The sequence below is a fragment of the Cryptomeria japonica genome, unplaced genomic scaffold, assembly GCF_030272615.1.
Source record: "Cryptomeria japonica unplaced genomic scaffold, Sugi_1.0 HiC_scaffold_1172, whole genome shotgun sequence".
Classification (NCBI taxonomy): Eukaryota; Viridiplantae; Streptophyta; class Pinopsida; order Cupressales; family Cupressaceae; genus Cryptomeria; species Cryptomeria japonica.
Genome location: NW_026729764.1, coordinates 20561 through 39672, shown reverse-complemented (window position 1 = coordinate 39672; position 19112 = coordinate 20561). Strand labels below are relative to the sequence as shown.

At 32.1% G+C, this 19112-nt stretch overlaps 1 protein-coding gene and 1 long non-coding RNA gene across 2 annotated transcripts; both read left to right on the top strand.

Annotated features, from left to right (window-relative positions):
• Nucleotides 1-11194: 11194 nt before the first annotated feature.
• On the top strand, nt 11195-11716 carry LOC131026876 (uncharacterized). Its single transcript, XR_009102408.2, has 3 exons — nt 11195-11293; nt 11393-11485; nt 11572-11716. It is a non-coding gene; the product is annotated as an uncharacterized LOC131026876 (long non-coding RNA).
• Nucleotides 11717-13525: 1809 nt separating this feature from the next.
• Nucleotides 13526-15442, top strand: LOC131048721 (receptor-like protein 48). The gene has a single exon (XM_057982790.2). It carries the CDS (start codon nt 13526-13528, stop codon nt 15440-15442), a length of 1917 nt encoding a protein of 638 aa, XP_057838773.2.
• The last annotated feature ends 3670 nt before the right edge of the window (nt 15443-19112 follow it).

The following is a 19112-nucleotide window of genomic DNA, read 5'->3' as shown; positions in this document are numbered from 1 at the left end:
TACTCACCTCCATTATCTGATCTAAGACACTTCAACTTTTTTTCTGTCTCATTCTCAACCAAAGCTTTCCATTTCTTAAAAGTTTCAAAAACATTTGATTTTTTTTTTAGGAAATATACCCATGTTTTTTTGGTTGAGTCAGCAATAAAAATAACATAATAACAAGAGCCACCAAGAGATGATACCCGAGTCGGTCCCCATACATCTGAATGCACAAGCTCTAAATTCTCACTCTTCTTCTCTTTCCCAACCTTGAGAAATCTGACTCTTTTCTGTTTGCCATAAACACATTTTTCACAGAACTTTAAATCAATCTTCTTTAGTCCTAGCAATAGATTTTTGGAGTGAAGGATTTTCATCCCTTTCTCACTCATGTGCCCAAGCCTATGGTGCCACATTATAGAATCTGTTCTTGCAACATCTATTGTTGTTGTCCCTGCAGTAACTTTATCTGTAGCAGCTAGGGTAGAGTAAGTGTTACTAGTACATAGATATAATGTGCTTTCCTTCGCACCTTTAGCTACTACTAATGATCCTTTAGTGACCTTCTACATACTATCTGAGAAGGTAACTATGCAACCTTCACTACCTAGTTGCCCTGCATAAATTAAATTTCTTCTTAAATTAGGAACATGTCTTACCTCCTGCAGAAACCAGTCATTTCTATTTTTGTATCTTGATGAGAATACAATTTGTTCTTATCAATCTTTGTCTCTCTTTCTTTGTGCTATTCATTAGGCTCTAGATCTTGGTTATTTTTGACAAATTCTTTCAATTACTATCAATTAAAAGCCAAAACATTATAACCAATACAGAAATCTTTCACATTTATACTCGTCTATTTCTCATTGTCCATTTGCAACTCTTAGGTCCATATACAATGTACTATAACATTCATTTTCCATATACATAAGGGTCGTGTTCGTCTTCCCTTTTTTGTAGTCAACTTATAATAGAGTGATAAAATAATTTTCTAGCCATGTAAACTTGTATAGGGGAAGAGCACCAGTTATAACACATGTTTCAGTTAGGGTTTATTCCTTGCTCGTCCAACCCTCCAATTACTAACTTTAAGGAAATAAAAATTATAATAACTAAAAGTTCATTAATAAATTTCACATGTACCAATAGCTATCAACTTTATCCCAATAGTTAGCATTTTTGGACTGTAATTGGCTTATTTGTGTACCTTTAATGGTACCTATAGCCCATGACTACTAGGGCATTTGTCCATAAGTATTAGCAATTGAAACTACATGGTTATTGGGGCATCTTTAATAGGTATTAGGTGAGAAATTGAAATGACCACTTGTTGACCCTTGCATGCATAAAAAATCCCACAACATCAGTCCTTATTACCTAGAATCTAAAATAATAGCCATAAGAATTTTAGTCATAAACAAAGACAAAAAATATTAATTATTAAAATTAGATGTACAATTTAAGATTAGTTAGTGCACAAAATTAACTATAACAACTATTGATACAATATTTTCAATCTTAGAATAAATTCTCAAATAGGTTATCTTATATATATGTCTCCCAAAATCCGATTCTTTATTCTCTGCAACTTCATTCAATGCACAAACCTTTCACATTTGTACTCATTCATTTCTCACTATCCATGTATAGCTCACAGTTGATATTGCCCATATACTCATTCATTTCTATTTGCAACTTAATTCAATACACAAATCTTTTTCATTAGTTGATAATGCCAATTTTATGGTAAACTCTTGGGTAGACTAGCCTATAAATATATCTTTGAAAATCAGATTTTTATTCTATGCAACTTAATTCCATATACAAACCTTTCACATTTATACTCGTTTATTTCTCACTGTCCATCTACAGCTCATAGGTGTAGATATGTACTATAGAATTCATTTTCGATGTACCTTAAGCTTATGACCAGTCTTCTCTTTTACACAGTCAATGACTTACACTAAAGTGATAGAATAAATTTCAGCATCGACTAGCTAGCATGAAGGATGCCCCTATTGAACTTTATAGCCTCCCTATCTCTATTGTGCATGAATTTCCTACAGTCTCGAAACTTGTGCAGTTTTCCTTGCAGTCTTGCCATCGAAACTTGTGTTGCTATTGTCATGAAAGGGAGGCTATGGACCGGGAATAAGCGGTGAGGTAGACGATGAAACAAGAGGCTGGCGACATTGAGGGTAAGGATCCTGCAAGCCTGAGGCCCCCCCCTTCGCAAATTTCCTACGGGGGTTCCACATTCTCGCAGGGAATTTAGGGAGGGGGCTCTCAGCCCTGCGAGGTTGCAAGGGCTTAAGCCCTCTCTCTCCCTTTTTTAAAATTTAAAATAACTAGCAATTGCACCTTGGTGTGCAATGGGTACGCCGACAGAAGTGTGGAAGGTTAATCAGAAAAGAATTGGTCTATTGTTTTACATATAAATTATTTGTAAATTATTTTATTCTTATAAATATTATTAAAATATTTTTATTCATAAAATTTAAAATAGAAAAAGTTAATAAATATTTATAAATCATGTTGAATAATTTATTATTATCTTAATATTTAACTTCAAATTATTAATTTTTTTTTAAATTAAAATTTTATTTTTCTTACTAGTATTTAAATAAAAACTAATATACTCATATCATTTTAGTTCTGTTAAAAATAAAAACAATAATAATAGACAAATTTTGAAAATTATATAAAAAATAAAATATTAAAATCATTTAATTTTATAACATATGTTTTATAATATCAATAAATACCTAATTTAATAACAACTAAAACTTCTAACTTATATAATAATTAAATAAACTCATAATCTACGTTTTTGTGTGATACTAATTTCTAGAAATAAGATTCGTATGGGTTGGATAGGGTTTTGAGGGTTTCTAGAAATAGATGTACAGAATTATTATCTTGTATTTAAGGATTACATATCTTCCCATTTTAAAAATCAATTCAAAAATTTATTTTACTCAAACAAATAAGATAAAATATCTAAAAGTGCCACTCATTTCATTTAATGGTTGTCTAATTTAGAGATGAAGCATTTTTCGCACTTCGTACTTATTGTTTTCTTCCCACAAAAGCTGCAACCACCAAATTGTTTAGCCATTTTTCAATGTACCATTACTTCGTCATTAATACATGAGCGGTCTATACAGTTCAAAATTGTTCGTATAGGATGCATTTGAAACATATAAAAATTAAAAATAATAATAATAATATGAATCTAATCTTAGCAAGAAATATATATTAATGCCCACGTGCCACTGTAAACTCGATGATGGAAAACAATTAAAAACAGTGAAAGTCGGACACCTTCCAGTCAAAATTTGTCCGTTGTATTTTAAATTCTACATTGTCAATCTCGATGGCAAACCCTAATTACCGTAGGTAACACATAAATATCTGTGCATTCAATAAAGTTAATCTTAAACTTTTTTAAAAGCAATATATTATAGTCACTCCTGTACTACGGATATAGCTGTGCATGGAAGTCGACCCTGACAAATTCGTATTGCCCTGCAAAATGGCAGAGTTTGCAGGTAAATATCGTATTATGAAATTATCAAGATCGACAGTGGCAGAGTTTGAATCATCTTGCACACCAATAGAAAAATGTGCACCATTTGTTCCATCGTTTTGACGCGGCAGGAAATGAATCAACGGTTGTAGACAGTGCAATCGTCTTGCACTGTCTACCTACGACCCTGCATCGTTGATGGACAAAAGAAGCTTGTCCATTTTCAGATAGGAGACGCCTTTGACGTAAAAATATAAAATATAAAATAAAATATAACATAACATTGACCTTGATCTAAGCTTTATCATAGAATTCAAATCATAACTCTAACCGTAATAGAGTAGTACTCCTAACCCCAACCCTAACCTTTTCTTGACCTCAAGATTTATCCTATAATGGTAATCCTAATTCAAACCTAACCCTAACCCTTAGAATTTTAATCCTAAACCTCTCACTAAGCCTAATTCTGATTTGAACTCTAAATGTATTATAATTCTAACCTTAAATATGATCTGAATATTAATAACCTTAATACTAACCTTGATCTTAACACAATAACCGCAATTAAACTCTAACTCTAGTCACAACCTAATAAATACTAATCCTAATCATAATTAAATACTAATCATAAAAAATCGTAATTAAAAATATAAATCGATTACAATTTATTAATATTAATTTTATTATTCAATATTATTATTAATATTATATTTATTTTTTAAATATTATAATATTTTTTAAAAATAATTATATTAATCATTTTCATTTATTATACTATTATATTATTTTAATTTTACTTATTTTATAAATTTACTCTAACTTTGATCATTATAATTTATTAATATCCTATTAATTTTGTGAATTTTTTTTTAATATTATTATTTTAAATTTATTAATTTATATTATTATTATTTTATTTTTTATATTTTTAATATTTTAATTAATTTATATTTATATTTTAAATTTAAAAAAAAAAAAGAGAAAGAGGGGTTAACCCCCGCAGGGCTGGGCACTGGCTATCCAGGGGAAAATTTGCACCGCCTGGATAGCCGTGCTTCCTCGGTCCGTGCCCCTCCGCGTTCGTGTCTGCCCACCTGCGTGAAAGGTGCCCGTGAAAGGACGTCGCCTCAAACCGCTCGCCACACCTCTGCCGGTCCGGATTTCCCTTTTTCCTGCGGATTCTGGTTCCGTTTTGACACCGCGTTTTGATGCCACTGAACTGCAAGTGATAAATATCATAAATGCTGCAACTGGGGACTCCTTTCCGTGCCGAATTTCGCTTCCATTGAAACTAAATGCATCCAACAACTGCAAAACTCCCGCCCGCTTGCAATATAACACTCGCTGAAATGATTTTTCTCATCTTCTTTCTCTACGTTTCGCCTTTGCTGTGTATGTTTTTTCAATATATCGTGATGCATAATCTTCTTCTTTCTCATGCAGCCGCTGTGCGTGTACAGGTTAGCCACGTTTTTCCCAAAAAAATTCTTGTTCTACATACCAATGCCAATATACCATTTTTTTTTGTGTAGGCGGCACAGAAGGGATTGATCAGAATTACAACAGTGAGCCACTGGTTTCTTCCCCATTCAAAATCACATTCTGGCCTCACTCATTAACAAGTAGGTGCAATGCATATCTATGTATGTATGTATGTATGTACATGTATATGTATATATGTATAAATATGCATATATATATATATATATGTATATGTATGTATATGTATATATATACATATATACATATACATATATATATCTTCTAATCTTGTGGAATAGAAGATAAAGATACTTCAATGGATCTTTGTGTCTTTCTCTTTATGCTTGTTTGATAATTCTTTATTTTAAGTTTTATTTAGGTATTGTTGCTTATACCTAGTATGTTCTAAAAAAATCATTAAATGACACTCCTTCCTTTTCAAATGAATTAATAAGGTCTAATTATTTAGTAACTATATTTTTTACCTTATATACAATATATAAAATATCTCCATTATTTGAGAAATATTTTGGAATGTCATCTCTTATTCTAAAATCTTTTAATTGATAAGAAATTAATCTACAATATCACCTCTTCCTGACTTCAAAATTTTCATGCAAATTGGCCCAAAAGTCTTTCAATAAGGTCTCATGATTAGTGAAAATTGTGGGGTGAACCTTCTTCAACTTCTTAGCAATTTCAAAGAAACATTGTGGGTTAGACACATTTATCCAATTTCTAAAGATCCTCTTTCAATGATTTCAAGTCTACTTTGATGTACATATGCATATCTAGTATACTTTCATTCACACCTAGGGAAATACTTAAATCTAATTCCATCTTTTTCTTCCAAGTTATTTGTATAACATTTAGAGTTTTTAACCCATGTTTATTGTTAAAGAAGAGGTCAAGGTCTATCGATTGCATGATAAATTTTTCAAAATTTGTATAATTTGCATGCAACTCTTTATGAATTTTCAAGAGATTCATTCTATTCTCATTAATTAATTCAACCTTGACTGACAAAAAATTTATACATTTTTCTACAAAATTGAGGTCTTCATCACACACACACACGCTATATATATATATATATATATATATATATATATGTATATATATATATATATATATACATATATGTATATATATATATATATATATATATATATATATATATATATATATATATATATATGTATGTATGTATGTATGTATGTATGTATGTATGTATGTATGTATGTACAAATATATATATGTGTGTGTGTGTGTGTGTACATATATATATGTACGCATATACATATGTACATCTATATATATATATATATATATATATATATATATATATATATATATATATATATGCATTCATACATATATACATATATATACATACATATATGTATGTATATGTATATATATGTATGTGTGTGTACATATGTGTAGATTTTGTCAAGCTTCTTAATAGTAAATCACGATTTTGTGAAATTTTGACCATGTCTTAATACTTGAGTTAAGAGCTCAAAGCCATCATTTTATCTTTTGGATAGTGATGAGCATCATCGAAGTAAACTCAATATTTGCACACCCAAAAAATGTTTCACTCTTCCTAAATGTCATACTTATATTCACACTTCCATAACACTTTTCTATTTTTGGATATAATTAAGATTTAATCAAATTTGGATTTCATATATATGAATGCTTAAGAATTCGTTTGCATGAAAATGTGAACAAATTTCAAACCACTAATTAATCACTTTTTAAATTATTTGTAGGCATTTGAAAACTAGTTCAAAGGACACGTAGTGGACCAAGATTTTTCCTCATATTGCACACCAAAATTCAGGTAAATTTGTCTAGAGTGTGTTTCTTGTTGTATAATATTTGTCAACAATCGTTAAACTAGATTAAATTTTGCATACTAACTTCTCTTTTAAATGTTCAAAATTTTGTACTGGATATAATAGTTTAGTTTTTTTAAAATTTTGATGTCTTATTTTGTATGTTTTCTTATTATATTTTGTCTCCTTTATAGTGTAAGTACTCAAAAAAATTAAAATATAAGAGAATCATTATTATAGAATAAAAAGGTCATGTTTTTGTTTTCTTAGATTCAAATTATCTTGTTAAAGCTTAAGTGTCCGATTTCCAATATAGGTTTAGGTGTCTCAACCATGAGATGTGGCATTCTATTTTATTAATGATATGATGGTTTTCATATGATTTTGGTATTAGTAAAATATATTGTTGAGGATATTGATACAAATAAAATGGTATCAATGTAGTTGTTACTAGATATTTGAACAAGCTAGAGGGCCACTAACCATATTAATATTATCCAGAATGGGTAGAAAGAATAAATGGGAATCACTTATCAAGCTAGATGTGCAAGACATCTCCAACGAGGGAAATAATTTCTCAAGTGAAGACCTTGAATGGACACCAATTGGAGATGATAATAACCGACATATAGACTTATGTGCTGCTATCCCTTTTGAGAGACTCTCTCACTTTGTCCAAGGAGAAGGTTTTTTGGATGACACTGACACACAATTTGTAATTAAAAAGCATAAAGTGTACAATTTGACAGAACCTAATGACCACGCCACCAAGATGTATTTAAGGTTTGTTTAGATTTAATAAATTAATTAAGCACATCACCTTTTATATTTGTCATTAATTATATCAATTAATATATATTTTGTACATGTATAAACAGTTATCATTGTGCTTATGGGCCTGAGGATAGAAGAAATAAACCTGAAAACAATCTTGAAAAAATGCAAAGGATACGAAGGTTTACTCAAAAAAGGGGTTGTCAAGCCCACTTTTATGTTAAGGTTATGTATGGTAGACCAAATGTTGCAATCATCACATATAATGAGTTTAGCCATCAAGATGCTAATGGTGAATTTTGTCATGGAAAGGATGACCCTTCTGGTGATCCAAGAAGTAGTGTTGCACCAAGATTATCAAATGAATGCAAATCATATATTGAATCCTTATTGTTGATGGGTGTGTCAATTGACACAATATGTGAACAACACTATTTGGATCGTGGTTTGACAAAGTTGATGAATAAGAGGGACACATGCTGTTGAGGAAGGATGTATTGAATGCATGGAAAAGAGTACGCTCTCTTCGATCACAAAAAAATGAAGATGATGCAAAAAGTGTATGTTTGTGGCATGAAGAGGAGAAAGATAACTTCTTCTACTATAAAACACCAAACAATGAGGAAAATGTTCCATTTATCATAGGCATTCAAACACCATGGATGCGGGAGATGATGGTGAAACATTCACATAACTCAATTATTGCAATGGATTCCACATTTTCAACAAACAAATATGGGGTAAGTAGAACCATATTAATTGTATTTGTGGATCTTAATTTAGTTAGTGGTCTATTTTATCTAAAAAATTACTTATCAATGGTTTATTCATGTGTAGTATCAATTATATTCCTTGCTCGTATTTGATGAACAAGAGGCTGGTGTGCCTGTTGCATGGGCCATATCTTCAAGAAATAAAGTTGAAGATATAAATGAATGGTTGATGGAGGTTTACAAGAGAGGGAAACAAGATAAAGAAGATTGGCATGTCAATGCATTCATGACAGATGATGCTAGTGCAGAGATTGAAGCAATCAGGTTTTATTAGTCTTAGTTTATGTTTATGAGATTGTAATTTCTTAATATTTAGTTTATCAAAATTTATATTCCCTAATTTTCAACATTAACTAGTTTCAATTTAACAATTAATTTTGTTAAAATCCCACTTATAAACTTTGATGATGTAACTTGTAGGTTATCCTTTGATTGTCAAGTATTGTTATGCATTTGGCATGTACGTAGGGCATGGTTGAAGAATGTGTATAGGTAAGTCAATCTTTAATTAAAACATATGGTAAATTGCACGCGTCAACTTCATAATTTGATCTTCTATTATGTAATCCAGGTATGTTAGTAATAAGGATGTTGCAACACATATATTTGATAGATTGGGTGAGATAATGTATGAAATAAGTGATGATCAAGGCATCACTACTCAATCGATCAAAAATTTTATGGAGGAATTCAAAGAAGAGAAGAAATTTATTGATTACTTTCAAAATACTTGGTGTCATGATGAGAGTCGTATTGGTAAGATAATCAAGTTATCAATTATTGTTTGTATACATTTTCATAATTTAAGTTGTTTTTTGTATATGCTAAGACTTCATTATGTTTGTTTGTATAGCAATGTGGGCAAAACATTTTCGAAACTTCTCTCATGCAAATCAAGAAACCAATGCTTCTATAGAGTCATACCACTCCCACATTAAGAGTCACTATTTAAGTGATCGTTCTAAGAAATGCACAAGGAGAATGGATTGGCTTATTCATACACTTCTTCATAGAGTAGAACCATTCTACAAAAATAAAAGATATTTGCAGTTATCTGGATTCCTCACAAACTTCAAAAAGGAAAGATATTACATAACTGCTCTAGAGAGATCAAAAAATATAGCAGATGCAGATTGTTTTCTATATGATCTCCTCCCTAACACATATAGGATAAGAAGCCAAACAATTCCAACAAAGTGGTATTTTGTTAGGAAATTTGAACCAAATTTGCATGTGTGTGATTGTGATTGGGCAAAAAGAGGAAACACATGCAAACATGTGTTGAAGGTCTTAGATATTCTAAAGAGAAACAAACCAAATGAGCAAGACCAGGTTGTTGGTAAGTGTCATTTCATATTTAAGTTTAATATTTATATTTTTAATTATTATAATTTTTTTTCAATACTAACTAAATTAATCTTATTGAATTGTAGATGATTTTACTCCACTGGTTGATGATATTGATGAAGTTAGAGGGAATTCTAGTCATGAAATTGACATCATTGGTAATGTTGATATGATGTTTATAATTAAGTATAAAATGATTTTTTGATTCATATCATTGATTAATTCTTATTTCAATTGTAGATGGTTGCATACCCTCAGAAGATCAAGATGTGCATGGGGTTGTCGTTGGTGAAGCTCAAAGAACTGGTAATTCTTAAAAGCATCATTTTATAATGAAATATGCGTTGTTTTTAAATATTTTTTGACTTAATCACTATTATATCTATTACAGATGGTTGGATATCATCTAATACTTCTAATGATGGATTTCAAAGTTCCATTGATTATTTAAATTCATTGCTCCAAAATTTACCGACCAACGAAGATGAAAAAAACATTTTTAGTCAGTGTGTTGAGAGGTTTAGAAAAGATATCAATGCATCTCTTGCTTCATCTTCCAAATTTAGATCAATCCCTGGCTCAGAGAACATGTCTATTAGACGAATATCACCATGGTTTAGTCCAACCAAAATGCACAAACGTCATTCTATTCATCAAAGATGTAATGCCATATCTGAAAACTTAAATGAAAGAGTTGAGGAGCATGAAACTTTTCTATTCCCCTCTACAAGATGTAGAAAGCAAAAGAAAAAAAAGGTCACCAATCGCTCAAGCATAGCAATACAAGAAGAAAGAGATATTATCATGCAGCAAGGTGAGTACATTTATTCATAGGTATTTGAGTAATTCACATATCAATACTTCTTATTTTTATTTCATATGTTAAACATATGTTTATTATAGGTTTGAATGATCAAGAAAGTACTCGACGACGTCGATTGCCTTTCTCCATTGATCTAAACCAAATGCTAATAGATGAAATACAAGCTGTAGATAGTAAGTTAGTCAATATTAAACATTTTTATTAATTTTTATTGAAAAATACTCAATTCCTATCTCTAACCATTTTTTTGTACTTAATTAAACAAAAAGATACAATTTCTAGAGATCAACCATCAATGCTTAGTATTATTTCAGCTCAAACATTTCAACAAACTGTTGCAGGTAATTATGAATTTTAATATTGTTTAGATTAATTACGTAATGTGATTTTATACTTGAGCATTTTATCTAAGTTGATGTGTTACATGTGTACTTCAATGCAATTTCAAGTGATAAAGAAAAAGATCAACAACATATGTTGCCCTTTTCTATTGATCTTAACCAGACATCAATGACAATGGATGCAATACAAACTAGATATGGTCACAAAATTATTAAATAAAAACAATCAATTTTGTGTCTTTAGTTTGTAATTAATTTTATCTAAGCTGATGTGTTGAATGTGCTTGTTATTGCAGCATTAGAAGATCATCAAAAAAATCAAGAATATATGGTACCGATTTCTGTTGATCCTGAGAAGACAACAACAACAATAGTTGATGCCATGCAAGCTAGAGATGGTAATGAAATTGTGAAGTGAACTTCATTAATTTTCAGTCTTTAATATATAAATTAATTTTATACGTGATATATTAATGTGAATGTTATTGCAACTTTAGATGGCCAACAAAACTCTCAAAAAAACATGCAACCATTTTCTATTGATCTTAATCAAATGATGACAATAATGGACACAATGCAAAGCGGAAACGGTAAGTAAATTATGAAATGAACTTCAATCAAATTTGAGTCTTCAATTTGAAAATTAATCTTATAATGTCCTCATATGTATTTTCAGGTGTTGATGATATTCATATGGAGGATCATGATCAACACTTTTTTGGTTAATCACTATAGTGTATTATTCTCCAATGTATTAATCGTTAAGTACTTTAACTCTATTTTAAAATTAGAGCTTGGAGGGAGTGGATTGTGGAATTAAGATAAAGACATTATTTGTATATTGTACTTTTGAGTTAGACTACTATTGTAAAAGTGAAAAATTGGCTCATCCTTTTGTAAGCTTTTGTGAAATTTATGTGTAGTGACTTACTCACTTCCACAATGGTCACATTTATTATTATATATATAATACAAAGTTGCAATGATATATCTCCTATGCTTATATTTGACAACAAATTTGGTAGTGTGAGTTCTCTCATATTGTGACTATAACTAATATGAATGATATGTGCATTTCCAATGGATTTGATTTCCAATCATGGTGGTAGCTCTATGATGCTTTATATTTTCATTTCTATATTATATCTATTCATCATCTTGGTGTATTTATGTTGTCTCCCACTTCCCATTCAACATTGTCTCATCATTCAATCTATTGTATTCTGTAAGGGGTGGTATTTATATTTGAAGATTATCTAGGTATGAATTTTATTTATCTATGTTTGAAAAATGGACAATAAAGATATTTTAAAAATTAGGCATATAAATTATGAATAAAAAATTTATATATATAAATTAAAAAATAACCAATTTGTTAAAACTTCTTCTTATTCTTATTCTCTAACGAAAAATATTTGGCTCTTCCATATTTCAGCTATATTAATGATGTTGCTTACTAAATCTCATAAGGTCTTGAAAAGATTTCAAATTAGAGGACAAATTTAACATGTAGAAGGTGTAGATTCGTTTCACAAAGGTTAGAATTTCATTGTTTCCTACCACACTTATTTGAGCCTTCCTAGGGAATTTATTGATCCATTTGAAAGTTGATCATAAATGAAGTTTTCAAGGGTATAGGGGAATTTGACATTCAAACAATATCCATCTTTACATACGCATTTGACCTTTATATTGGAAGTTGCTTTCATGTTTTGTAGGTTTCATATATTTTTGACACCTCATTGTGATGCACATTAATGTCTCTCTAACATATCTATGTTATGGGATTTTTTTTTACTTGCAATTTATGCCAATATTTGTCTAAGGCCATGTACAAACACGTGGGAATAAATTTTTTTTAAAATGAATGTGCGAGAGTGCATTTTACCAAAAAGAAACAAAGTATAGTGTTATACTAAAGTATCGGACAAATACAAATCAATGACATGTTAAATAATACTGATAAAATTGAACCCAAAAGATCGTTTCGATGGTCTTGCTTCTCTTCTACAACATTATCCGCCGTTCGATGCAAAACCGAGGTCATCTCTTTCAAATAAGATGCCTTCGACGTAATTATTAAAAGAGTTAAATTATAAATATCATTATTAATATATAATATCATTTAAAATATTGCAAGCGGGCGGGAGTTTTGCAGTTGTTGGATGCATTTAGTTTCAATGGAAGCGAAATTCGGCGCGGAAAGGAGTCCGTAGTTGCAGCATTTATGATATTTATCACTTGCAGTTCGGTGGCGTCAAAACGCAGTGTCAAAACGGAACCGGAATCCACAGGAAAAAGGGAAATCCGGATCGGCAGAGGTGTGGCGAGCAGTTTGAGGCGATGTCCTTTCACGGGCACCTTTAACGCAGGCGGGCAGACACGAACGCGGAGGGGCATGGACCGAGGAAGCACGGCTATCCAGGCGGTGCAAATTTTCCCCTGGATAGCCAGTGCCATTCATTTTCTATCTACCCAAGGGCTGTGGTCGCTCTTTAGTTTTCCACAGTCAACGGCTTATAGTACAGTGAGAGAAATATTTTCTAGCCACGTTGAACTATCGGGGAGGTTACGTTATAAATTTGCCTCTCAAAGTGGGATTTTTTGTTCTCTGCAATTTCATTCAAGCAATGGCTGTTGCTCCAATTCACCTTGCCTTCATCAGTGCATTTCTCATCAGCCTTTTTACAAGCCCATGTATTGGTCTATTCATTTGTCCCTCCCAGGAATCCCAGGCTCTTCTTTTCTTCAAGGAAGCCTTGAAGGTCTCTGATGGCATTCTCAGTTCATGGGATAATAGAAGCGACTGTTGCTCCACATGGGAAGGTATATCGTGCAACTATGCCACTGGCCATGTAGAGCTGGTTAATCTGACTGCTTACACCAACCACACAGAGCAGGGTTTGCAGAGTGGAGTCATATCGAGTAGTTTGTGCAGCCTTCCTTTTCTCAAATACCTCATCCTGAAAAGCATTGGATTAACAGGTAATATCCCTTCCTGTTTGGGAAATCTTTCTTATCTTCAGGTTTTGGTGTTAAAGAACAATAGTTTGACGGGGATAGTTCCTCCTGCAATTTGCTTGCTCACAAATCTTGGCCATCTAGATGTAAGCATTAATCAACTCGTAGGAATCTTACCACCGTGTCTAGGAAATCTTACCTTTCTCCGTAGACTCATTGTCCATTACAACAAATTAACTGGGCAAGTCCCAATTTCCTTGAACAAACTCTCCTTGCTCAAGTTCTTGAGTATTTCCGGTAACAAGTTCAATGGCAGCCTTCAACTCACCGGGCTTTCTTCCCTCAATTTGCTCTTTGCTCGTGATTTTTCATTACCTGAGAACGTTACTTCTTCCCAGTTGGCATTGCCATCCTCCATAAAGGTTCTCTGGCTCTCCCACATCACCATTACAGATAGTCTGTTTGATAACCTTGCAGAATTAAAATTTTTGTACGTATCATATTGTGTTTTGAATATTAGCGCAAGTTGGCTTCCGAGCTTCCAGTTAGCGGGCTTAGATCTAGTCTCATGTAGTATTGGTGGTAGAGTTCCTGAGTGGCTTTTCACTCAGTATTCATTACAGAGGTTGGCATTGGCTGACGACAATATTGTTGGAGAAATTCCCAAATGGTTAATGGAGAACAATCCTCAGTTGTTTCTGTTCAACATTTCAGGAAATCATTTCAATGGCAGCCTTTTTGTTCCAAGTAGATCAATTCGTTGGATGACTGTATTTGATGTATCTAGGAATGCATTCACTGGACACGTAGCATCTACGTGGCCTCCAGATCTTCAGCTCCTGATGGTTAATGACAATTCTCTGATTGGCAATATTCCTCCAGGTTTGTGCAATTTAATTCATCTTGAAAAGTTAGATCTGTCAAACAACAAATTGAATGGAAGCATTCCTTCATGCTTTGCAATCTATAAGAGAATTCAAGTGTTAAATTTGGGGCATAATAGGTTGGATGGAAGTATACCCCAAGGGGTATGCTCCTCCTCTTTAAATGTGAGAAACAATGAGTTAAGTGGCGCCTTCCCTATGTCAATCATAAATTGTAAGATATTACAAGTACTAGATATCGGCCATAACAAATTTGCTGGGCATATTCCATGGTCAGTTGGAAATCTATCAGCCCTTAAAGTGCTGATGATGAATGATAACTCTTTCAGAGGCAGCATTCCTTCAGAAATTGTCCAACTCAAGCAGCTCCAGATCTTAGACCTTTCGTCTAACAATATATCAGGTGTTATTCCACACAGCCTTGGATCTCTAAAAGCAATGACTCTACCAAGAGAAGACGGCCATATATTATCTTCTCAGCTGAACCCATTTCAAGTAATTACAAAAGACAATGGCGTTAAGTCATATTCTGGGATTGGTCCTATTGAGTCAATTATATATCAAGTTCCGTCTCATGATGAATTGGACATGACTGTAAAAGGCTTAGATCTGAAGTATGCGTATATTTTTTCCACTCTCACAGGTATGGATCTTTCCAATAACCAATTAAACGGAAAGATTCGTGGGATTTTGGAAAGTTGAAGGGGTTAAGGTATCTCAATCTGTCAATGAATAATCTCAGTGGAATTATTCCACCCAGTTTGGGGGATATGACTGAACTAGAGTCACTGGATCTTTCAACAAATAGGCTTTCTGGAAAGATTCCTGAAGAAATTGAACTGGCGACTTCATTGGCGGTCTTAAATTTGTCCAACAACAACCTCTCAGGCAGCATACCTCAAGGACAACAGATAACCACATTTCCAAACACATCATATTCTGGGAATCCATATCTGGAAGGATGCCCACTTCCAAAGAAATGTTCTTGGCCAGAGTTTACTCACCATCCTCCCCCAAATGATATGGAAAACAGAAATGCAGATCATAGAAAGCATATAGTATGGTATTATATTGGAGTAGGATTGTCACATGTAGCAGGTTATTGCTGTGTAATGTTCTTGCTTGCACTGAGAAAGGGATGGAGACAGAAATACTTCAAGTGGGTAGATAAGATTTTGAAGTTTCTGTTTCCTTGCATACGCAACAGGAGATTATGAAGGTTCAATTTGCCAACAAGATGAAGCAGAAGTATGCCCCAACGCTGGATGCTTGAGGTTGCTTATTCAAATTCATTATATTCTGTATTCTCAAAGTCTAGTATTAAGGTGCAAAATCATAAATAACAAGAGCTGTGAGACAGCATGAGTCCCTGCCTTTAGCTAAAAACATGCTAGCAATGCAGTGAACCATTGAGAACAATTAAGTAGTATAAAGTTACTTTGAGCATGTAAAAATTGTATATTATAAATTTTTAAATTTGGGTGAGCTTATATTTGACATAGTGGGAACTTTTTCTTTTCATATAATGTAATTTCAGAAACAGTTTACAACTAAAATTCAGTGCTAAAATCATAAGTGGTTGTAGTGTTCGAAGAACAAGTTATCAAACCTAGTAGAAAGTGATAGTTTGGAAAGTATGGTGTCTAATACTATGCGTGTTCTGAATTTAACTGAACACTGCACAAAATTTGCATTTATAAAAACTATGCATAATATCGAATGTTTGTTGTGAGAGATAGTTAACTATACTGTAAAGACATAGACGAATTAGAATTACTCAAACTTTTTCACGATTTAGAGTTTAATGGTTAAGTTTGTATATACTGTGAAAGTGTAGAACTTAATGGTTAAGTTTGCATTGCAGCTATATACGAAGAAAACTTGTAACAATAGAGAGGATAAAACATGATGGATACATCATGTATTCAAAAGAATATTTCATGTAAATTGTTCGTATTTACTGCACATGTACCATGTTCTTCTAGACCAATAATATTTCTTGTGTTAATTGCTAAAATAGAGATTTGGGAACAACCATGGCCTGTACTGGCCCCAAGTAAGTTTCAGAAGTTGTTACATCCAAAAATAAACTCAGTAGTAGTCAAGGATTAGCAAGAAGTGTGATAAATCTTGGTTTTTTATTTTTATTTTTTATGATGTAGAATATTGTTGAGTAAGTTCACCATTTTTGGGGAGTCAAGTGAACGACTCTAAAAATGTGAATAATTGTGAAATTATCTACCTATCCCTAATCAATTTGCTGTTCAATTTTTAATGGTTGTCCTCAATTGATTTTCTCTTCAATTTTCAAGATTTCTTCTAAAATATTTCTATGATATGTAGTTATACATTGATCACTTTTTTTTTTGTGCTAGAAAATCTTGATTGACATGCTACACAAATTGGTTAGAATGACTTAATTAAAATGGCAGGGCATAATATGCCAGTGGTTATTTTTATGTGTGATAAGAGTCTTCTTGATGGGTCTGGTGAACAAGGTCTTCTAGTTAGGATAACCCCATTCTGCCTTTTAGCATCAAAATTGAGAATTACTTTGATGTAGTTACAATATTAGATTGAACTTTTAAACTGCACTGAAATAGCATCGAATGATATGCCATTGATATCATCAACTGTTTCATTTTAATTTATGAGAGATCAAATTTCTGGACTACTTGCTGCATGATATCCCTTACTTAGGGTGGCCTAACAATGCCTATGGTATACAAAATGATTCTTTCTTTGATCTAATTGTAATCCCCTATTTCAGTTCTAAAATGCTATGAAATGGAAGTGCTCCTTGATATTCGCTATGATCAATTTTTTATTTTTAAATTTATTTATTGTGATGGAAATTTGGGATTTGCGTACTAGGTAGATTCCACTAGTTAGAACATACTACATATGTATAAGGCATAAAAAATAAAGCTTTCAATGTTCTAATTACATAGCTAGTATTCATTTCTCAATGGCCTAAAATGGCAGGGCGTAATATGCCAAGGGCCAATATATTTCATGTGAGAAGTTCTTGATTGGTCTGGAGCACAAAATCCTCTAGTTAGGACAGCTCAATCATTCCTTTTTGCATTACAATTGAAATTTAATTTGATCTGATTACAACGTCATTTTTTATTTTCAAATTCCACTGAAATGGCATAGGATTATATGATCATGTTTTCTAATGTATCACTTTTATGCGTGATTTATCAAATTCCTCTTTGTTGGTTGCTGCACAAGATCACCTACTTAGGGTATCCTAACAAAGTCAACAACATAAAAATAATGCATTGGCATGGCTCTTAACTAGTCGATGACTCTTAACTATTCCATGACTGTTATAATGTGCAAATCAGTCATCAAAGTTTGAAATGGGTTGGCATTTCTAGATTTGATTGTCAGGCAAATAGAGGTGAAACTTCTATTTGAGATTCAAATCTCTTTACATTCTGTGAAATTAATAAAAATATTAACTTTTCATTATGACTACAAGTTTGTTGATAATAATTTGCCTCGATTGTTACTGCAGTCTCTAAACAACAAATATGATTGCAAAGTACCATTGGTACTCATGAATTCATTTAACACACATGATGATACAATTGAGGTCATGTAAACATGTTTGTTAATGTACTCTTAATTATATTTCTCTATTCACAATTCTTATAAACATTCCTTGAATTCTAAGTTTGTACTTATGTGCCTTTTTGTAGATTGTACGGAAGTACTCTAACTCAAACGTTGATGTCCACATTTTTAACCAGGTAAAATATATGATACATCAATGTAACTGGATCCTATTATTTAAACTGATTTGTTTAGCCATCTTTTTTCCATTGTTTCTTTTCATGGAATTCTCTTTTTATAATGCTTGTTTATATTTATAGAGTCAATACCCACGCATGGTTGCAGAGGATCTGACACCTTGGCCAAGTAATGGTCGTACAGACAAAGATGGATGGTAATTTTCTTAACACTGTAATTGAATTTTTTAACTTCAAAGACAATGTCTTATTGTCGTAATACTGTATTAAGGCTTTTGAACTTTGAGATTTTTCATGATTTCCCACTTTAAATTTGAAAGTCAACCAAGTATGCACCATCCCTTCTTTTCCTTGACGTTCTGAACAGAATTCTAGTTTCTTTCTATTACCTGGACATTATACAAACATAGTTATTATTTCAGCATCTACATGTCCCAATTAGTCGAATCTGAATTTTGGACAGGAGGCAAATCCATGCCTAAGCAAGCAACCTTCCCATCATAGGGGCTTAAGGGAAGCACCCGTCAAAGCCGATTGGCATGAGTGCAAAAAAAATTTAATTACCATATATATATTAGTAAACATCACTGAAACTTGGAGACAAGTATTTT